The 18,780-nt window shown below is 43.0% G+C and overlaps 1 protein-coding gene across 47 annotated transcripts in view; it reads right to left on the bottom strand.

Annotated features, from left to right (window-relative positions):
* The window catches only part of LOC126981009 (ankyrin-3-like), a 224,740-nt gene that overhangs the window by 186,224 nt on the left and 19,736 nt on the right, over positions 1-18,780 (bottom strand). The window contains exon 1 of one of the 47 annotated variants that reach the window (XM_050831576.1): positions 18,427-18,780. This exon is cut by the window's right edge and continues 22 nt beyond it. The exons of the other annotated variants lie outside the window; for them this stretch is intronic. Coding sequence (XP_050687533.1) covers positions 18,427-18,468 — 42 coding nt within the window. The 5' untranslated portion in view covers positions 18,469-18,780. The remainder of the gene's footprint in view (positions 1-18,426) is intronic. 47 annotated transcript variants of the gene reach the window in all.

The following is an 18,780-nucleotide window of genomic DNA, read 5'->3' as shown; positions in this document are numbered from 1 at the left end:
TCTTCTCTTTCGCTAATTCCTTCGTCTCCTCCTATTACATCTCCTTTTTCCTTTAATTTCTGTTTCATCACATCATCGCTTCTCCCTCAGTTATCACATCTTCCCTTCGCCCCTTTTCATCAGATTATCGCCTCTTCTACCCGGGACACTCCAGAAGGGACAAGATAAGGACTGAGTCGATTTCTGGAGATCAATAACAGAGGAAAGCCAATTACAGAAGAGGAGGAGGAGGAGGAGGAGGAACTGGGATATGGTTGTGTGTGGTAAGAAGATGGAGAGATGAAGAGAGGAAAGAAGAGAAGGGAGGGGAGGAGAAAGGGGAGGGTCAGGGAAGAGAGGGGTAAGGAGGAGGGAGAGAGAGAGAGAGATAAGGAGAGAGAGAGAGAGAGAGAGAGAGAGAGAGAGAGAGAGAGAGAGAGAGAGAGAGAGAGAGAGAGAGAGAGAGAGAGAGAGAGAGAGAGAGAGAGAGAGAGAGGACGTGGGAGAGAAGAGAGAGAGGAAGGAGAAAGAGAAATGAGGGAGAAGTGAAGAGAGGAGAAGAGGAAGATAATGACTAAGGGAAGAATGAAGTAGAAATGGGAGAGAGAGGATTGGGTTGTGAAGGGAAGGGAAGGGAAGGGAAATGAAGGACAAGGAAGGGATGAAAAGGAAAGGGAAAGAAAGAGAGGGGAAGGGAAGGGAAGGGAAGGGAAGGGAAGGGAAGGGAAATGAAGGACAAGGAAGTGATGGGAAGGGAAGGAAAAGAAAGGGAAGGGAAGGGAAGGGAAGGGAAGGGAAGGGAAACGAAGGACAAGGAAGGGATGAAAAGGGAAGAGAAAGATAGGAAAGTGAAGTGAAGGGAAGAGAAGGGAAGGAGTGGGATTAGGGAAGTGTAAGGGAGGGTGAAGGGTAAGTCCTTAGGGATTATGGTAGAGGGAAGGAAGAGGGAGAGGGAAGGGAAGGGAGAGGGAGAGGAAGGGAGGGAGAAGGAGAGAGAGAGAGAGAGAGAGAGAGAGAGAGAGAGAGAGAGAGAGAGAGAGAGAGAGAGAGAGAGAGAGAGAGAGAGAGAGAGAGAGAGAGAGTCATTAATCACTATATGAATGTGGGAGAGACATAAGCGATGGGAAGGTGATAAACACACTAATTGATGAGACAGAAGGTGTGTGTGTGTGTGTGTGTGTGTGTGTGTGTGTGTGTGTGTGTGTAGGTGGTGGTGGTGATCTGAGTGGTGATAGTGGTGGTGGTGAATGGTGTTATCAAAGGCCTCCAACAATACCACAATCATCACCACCAAAGCCATAAAAAAAAATGTTCAAGTATATTCTTTTATCCGACTCCCAGAAAACGAATGAATACATTAATACGTGTAAACCTGGTAATTAAAAAAAAGATGAATAAATTAAATAAATCAATATATATACAAATGAATGAGGATGAAGATAAGAGCAGCAGATTATTATTATTATTATTATTATTATTATTATTATTATTATTAGTAGTAGTAGTAGTAGTAGTAGTAGTAGTAGTAGTAGTAGTAGTAGTAGTATTTAAAATGTGTGGACAATATTTTTTTTATTTTCATTTTCATTTTCTCTCTCACTTCCCATTTCTATTTTTAGTATTTTCCTTTTTGTCCTTTTCTCCTCTTAATTCTTTTCTTAGTTTTTTTCCCTATTCTATTTCCTGGTATTCTCGACGATTTTCTTTTCACCTCATTCATTATTTTTCTCTTTATTCCTCCTTCAATTTTCTCCTCATTATTTTCCTCCTCAGCTTCTTCGTCCTAAATCAATCTTTTCTATTCATTTCCTTTATCATTATTTTCATCAATTTCTTTTATCTCTTCTTCCAGTTTCCTTCACCAATTTTCCTCCGTTTCCCTTTCCTTCTTATTCTCTCTCGTCACCTCCCCTTTCCTTCATCTCTCTTTCACTTTTTCCTTCCCCTTCCTCTCTTTTCCTACTCATTTCTCTCTTCCCTTTCTTACTTCTCCCCTTCATCACTGTCCCCTCTTTTTCCATTCTCCCCTTTCCCCTGTTGCTTACTGCCTGAGGGAAGGAAGGGGAGAGAAAGGGGGAACGGAAGGGAAGGGAAAGAAAAGAAGGAAGGGGAGAGTAGGGGAAGGGAGAGAGAGGACGGGGTGATGAGGTAGCTGGTTCTGGTAATTCCTCTCCCTGTGTCTTTCCTCCCTTTCTCCCTCCCTCCCTTCTCTCCCTTGTTTCCCTAATATCTTCTATTCCATTTCTCATTTCTGTCCCTCGAATGTGGTGAGTTTATGTGCCTCTCTCTCTCTCTCTCTCTCTCTCTCTCTCTCTCTCTCTCTCTCTCTCTCTCTCTCTCTCTCAGGACCAGTGTTGTGACGTGTGACCTTTCGAACATGATCAATACGAGTCTGCATTCACTCCCTCACACTCTGCCCGGTGACCTGCCTCGATCCTGACCTTGTACGTGTGTGTGTGTGTGTGTTTCTGTGTGTGTGTGTGTGTGTGTGTGTGTGTGTGTGTGTGTGTGTGTGTGTGTGTTCTTTCATCGTTTTTTCATTTTTTTTGTTATTTTGCTTCTTTTCGTCTATTTGCTCGTCTCGTTTTTTCTTTATTCTATTTTTTTTTTCTTTTCCTTATTCTTCAAATCTTCTTCCATCAACTTATTCTCTTTACATTTCTTATTCTTTTCGTTCTTGTTTCTTCTAATATTTGTTCTTCTTCACACACACACACACACACACACACACACACACACACACACACACACACACACACACACACACACACACTCATCAATACTTTGGAGTGGGCGTTCGTCGTTCCTCTTCCCTTTCCCTCTCTTCCCCTTCCCCTCCCCCTCCCCTCCCCTTCCTCCCACCCATCCCATCATTTGCAAGTCAAGAGGGGAAGGAAGGGAAGTTGAGAAGGGGGTAATGATGGGTCTTTTCCAACACCCCTTCCCTCCTGCCTCCTCGCTTTCAACCACTCCCTTCCTCTATCTCCACCTTCCACCTGTTCCTCCTCCTCCACCCACACCTTTAGTCAACCCCACACACTATATTTTTATCCCTTACACACCATCACCTTTCATCCTCAGCCCCGTCCTCCGCCTTCCCTTCTATCCTCACTCCCCCACCTCCCATTCGCTTACCTGCCTCCCCTCTTCATCACCTGCTATCTACACCTGCGCGCTAATCATCACCTATCATGCTGTGCTGTTACCTATGTCTTTACCTGCTCTAAGTATGAGTATGAGTGTATATGTATCTGGGTCACTACTACTACTACTACTACTACTACTACTACTACTACTACTACCACAACTGCTACTTATGATGGCGAGGACGAAGAAAAGGAAATGATGAAGAAGAAAAAGAAATAAAAAAGAAAAACAAAGTAATGGATTGAGAAAAGATGGCAAAAGACGAGATGAGGAAGAAAACAATGAAGAAAAAGGAAAAGAAAAGAAAATCAAGAATAGCAAAAAGACGAAAATAAGATAAAGATAAAAAAGATGAAGGAGAAAAGACGATGAAAGAAAAAACACACACACACACACACACACACACACACACACACACACACACACACACACACACACACACAGAATCTCAGGGGAAGTGTTGCCACCACCACGACACATGACCCCACGACCCCACAACCTCCTGCACTTCCCCCCACCCCCCCTCCCCACCCCCCATAAACTTGTCCTGCCATCCCACGCCTGTCCTTCCCTCCCTCCACCATGTCCTCCTTCGCCCTTTTTTATGCTCGACAATACTAAACTGCATTTTTTTTTCATCTATTTTTAATCATACTACTCTCTCTCTCTCTCTCTCTCTCTCTCTCTCTCTACTTACCTCTACGGCTGCCAGGATTCTTTTTTTTTCTCTTGTTTATTTTCCTTCCTTCTTTACTTTCCTTCATAGTTTCCATTTCCTTTATTTAGTTTCTTCCTTCCCTCCTTCCTCGTTTCTTTAATCTCTCCTTCCTTGTTTGTTTTCTTGTTTCCTTTCTTTCTTTCTTCCTTCCTTGCTCTTTTCATTAATACATTTACTTATTCATTAATTTCTCTCTTCAGTATCACACACTAACCACCACCACATTTAAACACACACACACACACACACACGTCAACACCCTCACCTCCACCCCAGCACGCCCCCCCCCCTCCCCCCGCCTCCCCCCCCTTCTTTCATTAGCTCCCACCTGTCGGCGTTCATCACCTCTCACGTTCCCTTACGCACAGGTAAAGGTAGACATTTGAAGTTTATTTTTTCTTTCGTTTCGTTTTCACATTTTTCCTTCCTTACGTTCCTATTTATTCGTATACGTTAGTGTGTTATATTTTTGTATCCATTTGCTTTTTTTTTATTTATTTGCATTCTTATTTCGTGATGTTCCTGTGTTATATCTTATGGACTTTTCCTGGTAATTAATTGCAAGAAGGAAGAGGAGAAGGAGGGAGAAGAGGGAGAAGGAAAGAAACAAAGACAAAGAAAAAAGGAAGGAAGAAAGAAAAAAAGGGAAGAAAGAGAAAAATGAATGAAAGAAACAAACAAACAATGTGATAAATTTTCTACAGTTTAACACTTAAAAATCCGAAAAACAATTAAGGTAACATTCCCTATCTTCAAAGTCAAACAAGTTCCCTTTAATAAAAAAAAAACTAGTTACCTACGCGTCTTCAAAGTCAGCGTTATCCTAAGTGCATACACGGTGCGTTCACAGTTCATGGTCGTTCCTCTCAGGTATACTTCACTCGTTTCAATTTGGGATCACAGTGGACGATGTATGTTTTACCCACTCGTCCTTTGTACACTATCCTAACATAAATTAAACTCCCTCTTCCTCTCTATTTCCCTGTCTCTCTCCCTCCCTCTCCCTCTCCCTCTCCCTCTCTCTCTCTCTCTCTCTCTCTCTCTCCTGCTCATCCTCACAAGGCGACAGAGGCGGGAATAAGTTATGAAGAAGCGAGAGGCGGGAGTGTGTCAGGCGAATGATGGCCCCAAGAGGAGGAGGAGGAGGAGGAGGAGGAGGACAGACAGCAACCCGTGGCCCCAAGCATATAAATCATGGAGGAGGAGACGGTGGACTAAATTTACCTGCATTCTTTTTACTTTATTATTAGTATTTTTCTGCTTTTTAATGGACACCAGTAAAGAGTTTTTGCTTTTATTACTTAACCTTTTTTCTTAATTTCTTTTTGGTGTCACTTTCCTCATTCCTTCGTTCCTTCTTTCTCTATTTTTCTTCCTTCTTCCTTTCCGTTTCTGTATTTTCGTCTTCTTTTCCTTCTTTTTTTCCTCCCTTTCTTTTCTACGACCTTATAATCACTCACTCTTTTGTCCTTTCGTGTCTAAGAACAAGGCATCAATAACTACTACTACTACTACTACTACTACCACTACTAAAATAACAACACTAACAACAAGAATGCTACTCCTACAACAACAACAACAACAACAACAACTACTACTACTACCACCACCACCACCACTACCAGACACACCAAGAAGAGAGAACAAGTGCCACAACAGCCCCGGGGTTAAGAGTCTTCCCCTGTGAGCCCCCGTGTGTTATTATCATCGTATTTTGGGCGGCATTTCAAAGCCGCGGCCAAGCTCAGAAATAGCCCAAAAATAGCGGCAGGTTTATATATATATTTTTCCTTTACGTTGAATTTCCCACCAGGAGCCAAATTTAATGTAAGTCACCCTTGAACTTGGCGAAGGTGCTCTATCTGTTTTATTCTGCTTTATTTTATTATCTCCTGTTCATCTTTATTTTCCTCTTCCATCCTTCGTTTGTCCCTATTCCCCCTTCCACCTTTTTATTTTATTTTTTCTTTCAACTTACTCATTTATCTATGTATTCTCCTCTTCTTTCCATTGTTATTCTTCCGTCTATTTCAACCACAAGAGGAAATAAAGGGAAAAAAATGAAGGTGTATCTTTCTGTCTCTATCCATCTATATATTTATCTATCTTTCTATCGATCTATCTAAAATCATCATAGCCTAAAATTGAAGGTGGATCTGTCTGTCTCTATCCATCTTTCTATCTATCTTTCTATCTATCCATCTAAAATCAACATAGGCTAAAATTGAAGGAGTGTCTGTCTGTCTCTATCCATCTATATATTTATCTATCTTTCTATCTTGCCATCTAAAATCATCACAGGTTAAAACTGAAGGAGTGTCTGTCTGTCTCTATCCATCTATATATCTATCTTTCTATCAATCCATCCAAAATCATCATAGGGTAAAATTGAAGGTGTATCTGTCTGTCTCTATCCATCTATCTTTCTATCTATCTATCTATCCTCGTTACTCTTGCTCTACGCAGCATCACACACAAAAACATACATAAAAAACAAACATCGTTATAACATTCATACACACGACGAGACCTTATAGAGTCGAAATAAACGCAGCCATCTTTTTCTGTTTGTGATTGTTTTGTTTTGTTCTGACGCTTTTAATGAACCCCAACACACACACACACACACACACACACACACACACACACACACACACACACACACACACACCTAAACACACACACTACCTATCTGTCTATCTATCTATCTAAATGACTATATCACTACTATCAGACAAACAAAATATCTATCTAAAGAACTAACTAACTAACTATCTACGTATCTAAACTATCTATCTAAATGACTATATCACTATCAGACTAACTATCTATCTAAAGAACTAACTAGCTAAACTAACGAAATATCCATCTATCTATCCATCTACCTATCTAACTAACAAACTTGCTAACTACACACATATATTACTTTCTGCGCCAATTTCTCCACCTTTCCGGCCGCCAATCCTCTCCTCCCTCACCCCTTCGCTCTCAAACTCCTGACTTGCTAAAACATTATTATGGCAGGGCGAGGAGGCGCGGCGTGCGTTGCTGGGGCTTAAAGCAGATGTGAGTGGCGGCCAGGAGAGGAAGGAGTTAAGGCGGGAAGGAAGCACAGAGAGAGAGAGAGAGGGAGAGGGAGAAGGGAGAGAGTGCCACGCCTCCTCCTCCTTCTCCTCTTTCCCGTTTGATGCCCGAAGGAACTGGGAGTGAATGCCATACCCTTCCTCTTCCATCCCTTTTCTTTCCCTATCTACTTCCCGTTCTTCACCTCTTAATTAGTCTTTTTATCTCTCTCCTACCGTCTCTGTTTTTCCTCTCCATCCTAATTTATCTTTCTCTTCTATCTTCTTTCCTTTCTCTTCCTCTACCATCGATGTCCCTATTCTCCTTCCTGCCACTTCTTTTCTTCTCTCTCCTCACACTCTTCTTTCCCTTTCTCCTTTTTCAACACTCATGTTCCTCCTCCTCCTCCTTCTGTCCTAACTAACTAACTGTCCTTCATATTCCACCTTTGATTAGATAGTTAGTGTAGCTTGTCACAAACAGCCTCGTAAGGACCATCAGGTTTGCTGTTGTTTGTTCTTCCTTTGTGTTCCTTTGTGTTGTTGTTGTTGCTCCCCCTCCTCCTCCTCCTCCTCCTTCATCCACTCCTTTCTTCCTCTCTCCCACGGGGCGCATACCACTTCTCTCTCACACTTTTCTCTCTCAACTTCTATTCTTCCTCACTTTCTTCACTCCCTTGACTCATTCTTTTCTTTCTTCAAGGAGGAGAAGAGGGAAATAGAGGTGAAGGAGAAAAGGAGGAGGAGGAGGAAGATTATAATTATGATAACGACAAGGTACAACCACCACCACCACCACAGCAACAACATCAAAGAGAAAAAAGAAACAATTCAATAAAGATAAAACACTCCAACCACCACCACCACCACCACCACCACCAACAACAACAACAACAACAACAACAACAACAACAACGACAGCGTGGCAGGTGCTCATCTCGAAATAAACAAGAACGATGCGCTGGTGGTGGTGGTGGTGGTGGTGCTGGCGGGACTCCAGAGGGCGGAATCACCACCACCACCACCACAACCATCACCACCACCACAACCATCACCACCAACACCACCACTTGCTATGACTTTTTGTTCTTTCTTTTCTACCATAACCTTCCTCTTCCTTCACCATCTTTTCTTTTCTTTTCTACGTCATCTTCCTTTTTCTCTCCTACCCTCCATGTTCTTTCCTCCTCCTCCTCCTCCTCCTACGCTTTGTTTTTCTTCTCTACCTCCTCTTTACCTTTCTCTTCGATCTATCTTCTCCATACCACCACCATCTCCTCCCCCTCTTCTTCCTCTTCCTCGTACGATGCAATATAAACATAGGTAAAACTATCTCGAAACGAATTATCCGTCACTGGAACAAACTTTTAGCGACAGAAATTAGTGTTGAGGGAGGGAGCAATAATTAGGGGACAGAAAAGAAGAAAGGGAGGAAGAAATAAAAGGAGATATGCGAGGGAGAGATTCATTCATATAAAACCCAGATTGATTTTTCTTCATTTTTACGACGAGAGTAAAGCCAACGTTTCTGCTGCCTATCCTTCCCTGTTTCCATGTTTTTTTTCTCTTTCATCAATCATCATATGCCTGTCTGACCTACTATATGACCTACTTCTGACTTTTCCTGTGACCTTCTATCCTATTCTGAACCCCCACTGCGACCTTCTTTGACCCGGTCTTCCGTGTTCATGAAAGTCTGACGACCTCGGTGACTCAGCCTGAACCTCCTCCTCCTCCTCCTCCTCCTCCTCCTCCTCCTCCTCCTCCTCCTCCTCCTCTCTCTTATCTACATTCCTTCTTTCCTTCCTTCCTTCCTTCTTTCTTTCTTTCCTTCCATCCTTCCTTCCTTCCTTCCCTCCCTTCCCCTCCTCTTTCTCTCTCGTCCAGTAACCTTCCTCCCTTCCTTGCTTCCTTCTTCTTCTTCTTCTTCTTCTTCTTCTTCTTCTTCTTCTTCTTCTTCTTCTTCTTCCTCCTCCTCCTCCTCCTCGAGTCTTGGTCCGCTCTCTCTCTCTCTCTCTCTCTCTCTCTCTCTCTCTCTCTCTCTCTCTCTCTAAAATAAATAAATAATTAAAAATAAAACAATACCAACTCATAACACGCAAAAAACATCCATTTCTCTAAGCGGAGGAATTTAAATTTTGGAGGTGGAGGTGGAGGTGGAGGTGGTGGAAGTGGTGGTGGAAGTGGAGGTGGTGGAGGTTGTTTATCCGTATTTATTTTCATTATTTGTCCTTATGAATGTTGCCGTGATTTAGTGTGTGTGTGTGTGTGTGTGTGTGTGTGTGTGTGTGTGTGTGTGCGTTACCGCATTAGTGTGTAATGAACGCTGAATATATTGCGTTCAACCCCTGGCAACGTATTATGCAAAGAGAGTAATTTTGGTAATAGTGCAGTGCTGTTTGTGTTGCTGTCCCTGCCATCACCATCACCACCATCATCATCATCACTATCATTATCATTATCACCATCATCACTATCATCACCATCACCATCATCATCACTATCAATATCACAATCATCACCATAACCATCATCATCACTATTACTACCATCACCATCATCATCACCATCACTATCACTATCCCCATCACCATCACCGGCAGCCTCACTATCTGCTTTCATTTAGTTTGACGTAACGACCGGAGTGCTACGGGGATTGTTGCCTTATTAAGCTTTCTACATATTTATTGATTCATTTGTCTCCTTATGTAATAATTAATCTATTCTCTCCATCATTAGTTTCCGATATGATCACATCAATTAAAGGACTGATAGACTGAGAGAAAGAAAGAAATGAAATTACCTTTTTTAAGTGAAAGAAAGCATGCCAAGGCAAAAATATACTAGATAAAGATTGGCCTGTAGCAAGGGACGCGAGGAAGCCGAGACCCTGAGAAGGTTTAAGTACAAAATGTCTTGGTCCCCCTTAAAACAGCTTAAAGCATTGGCAGGAGAACACACCGACGGAAACAAAAAACACTGCTCCATAGCATACCAGCGGAAGATAAGAGAAGCTGAACAACAAAGAAACAAAATAAAGGAAACAAAAATAACGAGTTACAAAAATATATAATCATACCTCTTAATGAGATGATCTGATAACCACGACCCTTCACCATATAACCATCAGGTCACACCAACACCATCACCACGCCACCACTGTCATCACTCATTCATCACCTAACAACAGCATTATCACCACATCATCATCACGTTACTGGATTGCCACTGCGTCATCTTCACTTCATCTACGCATCATTAATAAAAGAAAAAGAAAGATGCCAATGAGAGAAAAGGTTAAACAAAAAGATAAATGAGAGAGAGAGAGAGAGAGAGAGAGAGAGAGAGAGAGAGAGAGAGAGAGAGAGAGAGAGAGAGAGATGCTAGGGTAGATATGAGTGGTGCTAACTGACTTTATCTCTATCGTTGAATTATTGCGTCGAGATGGAACGTAAGGAAGAGGAAGAAAAGGAGGAGAAAGAAGAACATGAGAAAGGGAGAATAGAAAAAAGGGACACAGGAGGAAGAAAGGGAGGAGACAGGAGGAAGAAAGGGGGAATAAAGGGAGAAGGAAAAGGAACACGGAGAATAGAGGAAAAGGAATGAATAAAGGAAGATATAGTATTAGGTTAAAAATGAGTGTTGTTGTTACTGTTGTTGTTGTTGTTAATGGTGATGGTGGTGGTGGTGGCAATGGAGGGTGATTAATAATGTCAACTATTATTGGTAGTGATGAGTGTGGTGATGAGGACCAAAAAAAAGGTGTTAGTGATCCGTATTAACGATAGCGATGATGTGGAATGTTGCGTGTTATGAGTGTTGTTGTTGTTATTGTTCGTAGTGGTAGTGTTATTGCTGCTGTTGTTGTTGTTGGTGGTGGTGGTTGTATTGGTAGTGATGATGGTACTGGTAGTGGTGTGTGGTGGTTGTAGTGGTAGTGATGATGGTGCTGGTGGTGTTGTTGTTGTTGTTGGTGGTGGTGGTGGTTGTAGTGGTAGTGATGATGATGGTGGTGGTGGTGGTGTGTGGTGGTGATGTGAAGAGCTGTGGCGTGGTCTGCTCCTCGCTCCAACACCACATAAAGAGGAACATCCGAATCCGGGAACGGGGAGAATGTCAGGAGCGAGCGAGCGAGCGAGAGCGAGAGAGAGAGAGAGAGAGAGAGAGAGAGAGAGAGAGAGAGAGAGAGAGCGCACTTGTATACAAGAAGGAGGAGGAAGCACTAATTGGGGGAGAGAAAGGGAGGAAGAGATAAAGGGGGATATGCCAGGGAGAGAAAATGTCGTGTGGGAGGTTACATGGGCGGCGTATGGGAGGGAAGGGAGGGAGAGATGGGAGGGAAAGGAGGGAGAGGCAAAGTGGGAGGGAGGGAAAGAGGAAAGGTTGTTGCCAAGGAAGAGGAAAACGTGTATGAAAGGAAGAAGAAGAAGAAGAAAAAAGAAGAAGAGGAAAAAGAAGAAAAGAAGAGGAAAAAGAAGAGCAAAAAGAAGAAGAAAAAGGAGGTGAAGAAGAAGAAAGGGACCAAGACGAATACGAAAAATAATAATAATAATAATAATAATAATAATAATAATAATAATAATAATAATAATAAGAAGAATAAGAATAAGAATAATAAGAAGAAGAAGAAGAAGAAGAAGAAGAAGAAGAAGAAGAAAAAGAAGAGGAAAAATAAGAAGAAAAAGGAGGAGAAAAACAGGAAAGGGAAAAAGACGAAAACGAGAAAGAAAAATAAGAAGAAAAAGAAGAAAATGAAAATAGAAACCAGGTAACAAAGAAAAACAGGCATCGCAGTAAGTCTAAAGGTTACCAACGCCTCTATCTGCTTTAAATGGTAAACTAGTCTATTCCGCGCCCCATTACTACTCTCACCACTTCATTATAGGACAGTAACAGCTTGACAATCCCACCTCCTTCCCCTTACCCTTTCCTTCCCCTCCTACCTTTCCCCCTTTCCCCTTCCTTCCCTACCCCTCCTCCATTCTTCCCTTTTTCCCTTCCCCTTCCCTTCCCCTCATCTCTTTCTCAACTTTCCCCTCCTTCCAACCTCCCCCCCTTTACCCTTCCTTCCTTACCCTCCTCCCTTTTTTCCCATTTTCCCTTCCTTCCCTACCCCTTCTCCCTCTTTCCCCTTTCCCCTTTTTCCACCCTCCTTCCCAACCCTTCCGATATACACAAACAATCAAATAATAAAATACGAAGGATGCCCATGGAAATTTTCAAGCGACAAATTTACCGCCTTCTCGCCCGCTCCCAGCCTCCACCAATCACAAGTCACGTGGCCTGGGGAGAGGGCGGGGCTTGTTTATGGATTAGCCAATTATGGAGGAGAGAGAAAAGTGGGGGAGGGGCCTATTTGTCAAGTTAAAATGAACGAGTGTAAAGATAGTAACAATTTGAATGCTCTACAACCCACTCAGTCTTTCTGTATTAGGTTTTTTCAACGGGCCTTTTCATAACGAGCTTTCTATATTTATTTTGGCCATTCAGCTGCTTCCTTTGTTGGGTATATTTCGCCTTTCTCTAAGACACACGACCAGCAGAGAAGGGAATCAAAAAGGTGAACATACATCAAAGACAGACAGATATATAGACTCATGGAGGCTTTCACAAGACACACGGTAGGTAAGGCAAGTTTCCCAAGCCTAATTTTTCTGTGACAATCTGAAGACCTTTTATTACCCGCCTGCCCTTCCTTGAGGCACACGACCAACAGAGAGGAAGGAAATCACTAAGATCAAAAATACATCAAAGAGAAAATATCTGGAAGCTTTCACAAGGCGGAAGTGAGGTACAGCGAGTTTCCTGAATCAAATATTTCTCTGCAATATATCATTCAGAGACTATCAGACACATATTCTCAGGGCTTACAGACACACACAATTGATAAAGCTCTCGTAGGATGTTGTGGGTATTTCCATGGCTAGTTTTATGAGCCTGGTGATAGTCTGACAAGGCTTCTGCACCATGAATGTGAAAAATAACTCTTGAAAACCCGACTAATCTCTCCTCCTGCTTTTGCTTTTCCTTCTCTCCCCCTCATGTTCCCTTCCTCTCTCCCTCCTTCCTCCTTTCTTTGTCCAATCCCCCTCTATCCTCTTCACTTTCTACCTTCCTTCCTTCCTTTAGTGGTGTAATTTCTTCTGAGAGCCAAAAGCGTCTGAGAATATAAGCCTGGGACACATTGCCATAAAAAAGGGAATAAATCATTGACAGACAGACATGAAAAGTTTTACAGGGCAGAAAGAACGGAACAGCTTAAAAAGGAGTCCACCCATCCACCTCTCTGTCCTAACTTCCCTGAAAAACACGACTAACGGAGAACGAAATCAAGAACGTAAAAGATCATTGAAGGACAGACATGGAAAGTTTTACAAGACAGAGAGAACGGAACAGCTTAAAAGGAGTCCACCCATCCACCTCTCTGTCCTAACTTCCCTGAGAAACACGACTAACGGAGAACGAAATCAAGGACGTAAAAGAAAATCAAAGACGGACATCGAAACTTTAACGTCACGGAAACGAGCAACGACAAGTTTCCTGAGTCTGATCTTTCTCTTTGACAACTTCCATTTACTTTGAAGGCGAAGAATATTAGATGAATCACTTTTTTATCCCTTGGTCAGCCTCCTGTGATAAAAGAAATGCTGTACTCAATCACAACCATATGAAGAAAAAGCTGTTGACGAGAGGAGGTTGTTTGTTTCCCCTAATTAACTTACTGGTGTGTATATGACTGTCCACCTGAGATGTAAATTGACAGGTAGTGGAGAGGAGTGGAACATATTTAGAGAAGAGGAAAAGTAAAAGAAAATAGAAAAGGCAAGGCGAATGACAGAGATAAATGACAACCAGGAGGAAGAAGAGGAAAAAGAGGAGAGAGAGAGAGAGAGAGAGAGAGAGAGAGAGAGAGAGAGAGAGAGAGAGAGAGAGAGAGAGAGAGAGAGAGAGAGAACAGCCAAGCGATGTAAAAATTTGCGACTCTGAGCCAACGATGAAGTAGGAATGTGTGTGTGTGTGTGTGTGTGTGTGTGTGTGTGTGTGTGTGTGTGTGTGTGTGTGTGTGTGTGTGTGTGCAACGTCTGTTAAACCTGTCTGTCTGTCTATCTATCTGTATGTTAATCTGCTTGCCTGTTTGTCTGTCTGTTTGCTTGTCTGTCTGTCAGTCTGCTAATTGGTCGGCCTCTGTGTGTGTGTGTGTGTGTGTGTGTGTGTGTGTGTGTGTGTGTGTGTGTGTGTGTGTGTGTGTGTGTGTGTGTGTGTGTGTGTGTGTGTGTTTGGCAGCAGCAGAAACAAAAAAAGACAGCAAAAAACAAAACATTTCAATCACAACACACACAGAGAGAGAGAGAGAGAGAGAGAGAGAGAGAGAGAGAGAGAGAGAGAGAGAGAGAATATTGAACGGCACCCTGTATATTGCTTCACCCTGACAGCATTCAACCTATTACGGCTCTCTCCCTCTCTCTCCCTCCCCCACTCCCTCTCTCTCTCTCCCTTTCTCTATCTGTCCCTCTCCCCCTTTCCATAACGAACCTAACTTTCATCTCTCCCTCTCCCTCTCTCTCTCTCTCTCTCTCTCTCTCCACCTGTCTTAACCAACACTAACAAGATCAAAACTTCCAACTTTATACTTCTCAAAGGAGACGAAGAAGAGGAAGAGGAGGAGGAGGAGGAGGAGGAGGAGGAGAAGCTTATGAAGATGATGAAGTAAACGGAAGAAAGCTAAGAAAGAATTGGATAGGATGGGAAGAGGATACGGAAAGAAGGAAGGGTAGGATAGGAAAGGAAGGAGAAGGAGGGAAGGAAGGAGGTGAGAAGAAAGATAGAACGAGATGAGACAGGGATGGAGATATCAGAGGAGGAGAAGGAGAGGAGAGGAGAGGAGAGGAGGAGGAAGAGAAGGAAGAGGAGGCGCATTTGGACCGAGTCACTGTTTGGCCCTGGCACTGTGCCGCGTGTTACTGAACGTGAGGCGGTGTTCTGGCTACCCCGCTGGCTCTCACTGGCTCTCTCACTCGCGCGCGCGCTCACTCACTCACTCACTCACTTGCACACTCACATTTCCTTTAGCTCACTTCAATAACAACAATAACAGCACTACTACTAATACTTATACCAACACTAATACTAACAATAACAACAACACCGATTCTACAAATACTATTACTACCACAACTAACAATAACAACATTCATGAAGTCCATTGTACAAATTCTCCGCATCACCTCAGAGGCTCAATTTATACCTGCCCTGTCTACCTTCTTTTTCACCGTTCCCCCAGTGCCATTCAGATCACACCTCCTTCTTATAGTAATATTATTCCAACCGTATCCCGTGCACAATAAGAGAGTCATGTTCATCTCTTAACACGGGTTTTCTTGGCAATTTCATGAGACATCCAACTCTCACTAAAACCAGCCTCCCTCCAACGGCAGGTGTGTTCTCTTCGCTGTGGTGCCTACTTGTGACATGTATGCATTGTCCTGTACTCATAAGAACATAAGGACGTAAGGAGTCTGCAAGAGGCCGGTTGGTTTCCTTCAGTGCCTGCTATTCGTGTCCTTCACCTTTACCCAGTGCCGTACTATGCCAAACCAAAACAATCTTCACTTCCATTTTCAGCTTTTCACCTTTCTCTAGTACCGACGAACATCTTTTTATATTTATCCACTAACCTCATTCACCCTTCTTCAGTGCCCATCAGTCCCTATAACCTTCCCTTTTGCTTAATCAAGGGTATAGTAAGAAGAGAAAGTGGGTTAGTTGAGAAAATATAAGTGGGGGAGAAGGAAGGAAAGTTTCGTTTGGTCATATGCCGGGGAGAAGAAAGGACAGCAGGAGTATAGGGAGATCAGAAAGTGGGTTAGTGGTGAAGGAACAGGTGGGAGAGATGGAAGGATAGAAGGAGTATAAAGAAAAGAGTAAGTAGGTTGTTGAAGGTACAGGTGAAGGATAAGGAAAATCGAAAGGAGTGTACAGTCTGAAGGTGTAGGTTCGTCAATTGTTCTGATGTGGTTATTGTTTATCGGGCACCTTATTTGTGAACCCCCGGCGTGCTGAGTGTGTGTGTGTGTGTGTGTGTGTGTGTGTGTGTGTGTGTGTGTGTGTGTGTGTGTGTGTGTGTGTGTGTGTGTGTGTGTGTGTGTGGGTGAGTTTGACTTGTTTGTGTTTCTCCCACTTCCTCTCCCCGTTGCCTTCCTGCTCCCCCCCACCCCCCACCCCCCAACGCACACATGATTACCAAGGTTCACAAGATCGGGTTTTTTTTAGTCTTCATTTGAGTTTTAATTTGACTTGACGGACGAAAACACGAATCACTTTCCTCCTTCAACACGATTCTCTTTCCTCCTCCTCCTCCTCCTCCTCCGAAAACACACACACACACACACACACACACACACACACAATCTAACCCCCCACAAAAAAAGTTCCGAACATCATTATCACCGACAGCAACAACACCACCACCAACGACAACAACATCAAAAACAACGCCCCGTCCTACCGCCGCCCCTAGTCACCTGTTAAAGACACAAACACCTGAGTTAAAGGGACGGGGCAGGAACGGGGCGGGGCGGGGAAGGAAGTGGCGGCGAGGGGGTGGGGGAGGGGAGCATAGGTTGGTTCACATATATTCAAACACCTATTGTAGCACGCTCACACACCTGTCCATTTACCTGCCTAACTTTCTCTTTTTTCCCTTCGTTTTCACCTTGATTGTTTTCTTTTTTCCTAGCTCCACTTCTTTTCTTGTTTCTCTCATTTCTTTTCGTTTTTATTTTCTTCCATCAGTTTTTCTTTGTTTTCATTCGTTTTTCTCCTTTCCACCTCTATTTTTTTTCTTTTCCTTACTTCCTTAGGTTTTTTTCTTCTCTCGTTTCCATTTTCCTTTTCCTCCATCAGTCATTTTTATTTTTTTATTTCATTCTTTGTTTCTCCTTTTCACCTCTGTACTTTTTTTCCTTTCCCTCCCTTCATTTCCTTTTTCACTCTTCTTTCATTTTCCTTTCCCTTTCCTTCCTTCAGCCTTTCTTTCTCAATACACTTATTTATTATTTTTTTCAACTCCTAACAATTCTTCCATTTTTTCCCCTTTCAGTAGCTCAGTAACTTTCTTTTTTTCCTTTTCTTTTCTTCGTTTACTTTCTATTTTTTCTCTTTTTTCTCCGTTTCAATAGACATGTTATCATTTCCTCTTCTCTCTTGTCATAAGTTTATTTTCCTCCTCCTCCTCCTCCTCCTCCTCCATTATCCCCTTTTTTCTTCCTCTCGCTCCGGTTTCATATATCTCTCCCTCCCATTCTTCCCCTTTTCCTGTTTACAGTTACTAATTCCCCTATATTCTCTCTCTCTCTCTCTCTCTCTCAGCGGGGGAGATGTGAGAATGTCAGGTGGAGAGAGAGAGAGAGAGAGAGAGAGAGAGAGAGAGAGTGTGAAAGAGTTAAGTGAATATGAGAGAGGTTGTCATGGTTACGGCTGCCCAGTGTCATTCTCTCTCTCTCTCTCTCTCTCTCTCTCTCTCTTTCTCTTTCTCTTTCTCTTTCTCTTTCACTCTCATACTCTCATACTCTCATACTCTCATACTCTCTTTCTCTCTCTTTCTCTCTCTTTCTCTCTCTTTCTCTCTCTTCCTCCCTCTTCCTCTCTCCCTTTTAACTGCCTGACTGCTTTCCTCCTTCCTTCCTTCCTTCCTCCCTTCCACTTATTTTTTTTCCTACCTGTTTTCCTTTTTCTCTCTATCTCCTTCCTTCCTTCCAATCTTCCCTTCCTCTTTGTTTTCGTTCCTACCTGTCTTCCTTTTTTCCTCTTCCTCTCTTCCTTCCTTCCACCCTTCCTTCATTTAAACTGCGTACCTGTCTCTTGTTTTTTTTTTTTCCTCTCCTTCTTCCTCTTACACTATATATAACTGCATTGCTCTCATTCCTCATTAATATTCCTCTTCTTCTCGCAATGTTTTCCTCCTCCTTCTCCTCCTCCTCCTCCTCCTCTTCCTTCTGTCGATATTATGTCTGCTATCACTGTCTTTTCAACTTCTCTCAACTCTTCCTAATCTTCCATTCTTGTGTCTTTTTTCTTTCCTCTTCTCCTTCCATCTTCCACTTCTGTCTGTACTTTCTTCCCTTCCTCCTCCTCCTTCCATTGACAAACCCATTTCCACCTCCTCTTATAATTCATTCTTTTTCTTTTTTTCTTTCTTCATTTATCTTTTCCTTTCCTCCATATCACATCACCACCTTCCTCAATGCTTTCTTCTTTCTCTCTTTCTTGTTCTCTTCTTTCTCCTCCAATCTCATCTCTCTTTTACTTTCTCTTTCTGGGCATTATTTTCTTATATTTCTCCTCTCATATTCCTATCGTTTCCTCTTCTCTCTTCCCTTCTTCTCGTCTTTCTACCGTCTTTCCTCTTCTCCCTCCCTCTCCCTTCCCCCAGTTTCCTCTTCTCCTTCCCTTCCCTCTTTATCTTTTCTCCTCTCCACTTCTCCCTCCCCTTCCTCCTCTTTCTCCCCCTAACACACCCACCTGTTTCCCTCCCTCTCTAGCTTCGGAAAAAGGGAGTTTCATAGCTTCTTCTTCTTCTTCTTCACGTCCTCGTCCTCGTCCTCGGCTCCGCGGTCACTACACTCAAGTTTTCCTCGTACTCGTCTTGGTCGTCGTCTTCCTCCTCGTCGTCTCCGCTGTTATCGCCGCGTAAAACCCTTCCTCCTTCTCCTCCTCTTGCTCTTCTTCTTCCTCTTCCGTGACGGCGAAGCGGCGGGCGCGGCGGAGGAGCGGCGACCGACACGACGCGACGAAACAAAACAAAACACACACACAAAGAGTTCGTTCGGAGTCGTTAAGGTTTTTTCGTTTGTCGTTTGGTTTGAAGGTTCGAAG

Source organism: Eriocheir sinensis, chromosome 46, assembly GCF_024679095.1.
Source record: "Eriocheir sinensis breed Jianghai 21 chromosome 46, ASM2467909v1, whole genome shotgun sequence".
Classification (NCBI taxonomy): Eukaryota; Metazoa; Arthropoda; class Malacostraca; order Decapoda; family Varunidae; genus Eriocheir; species Eriocheir sinensis.
This window is presented reverse-complemented; position numbering and strand designations above follow the sequence as displayed.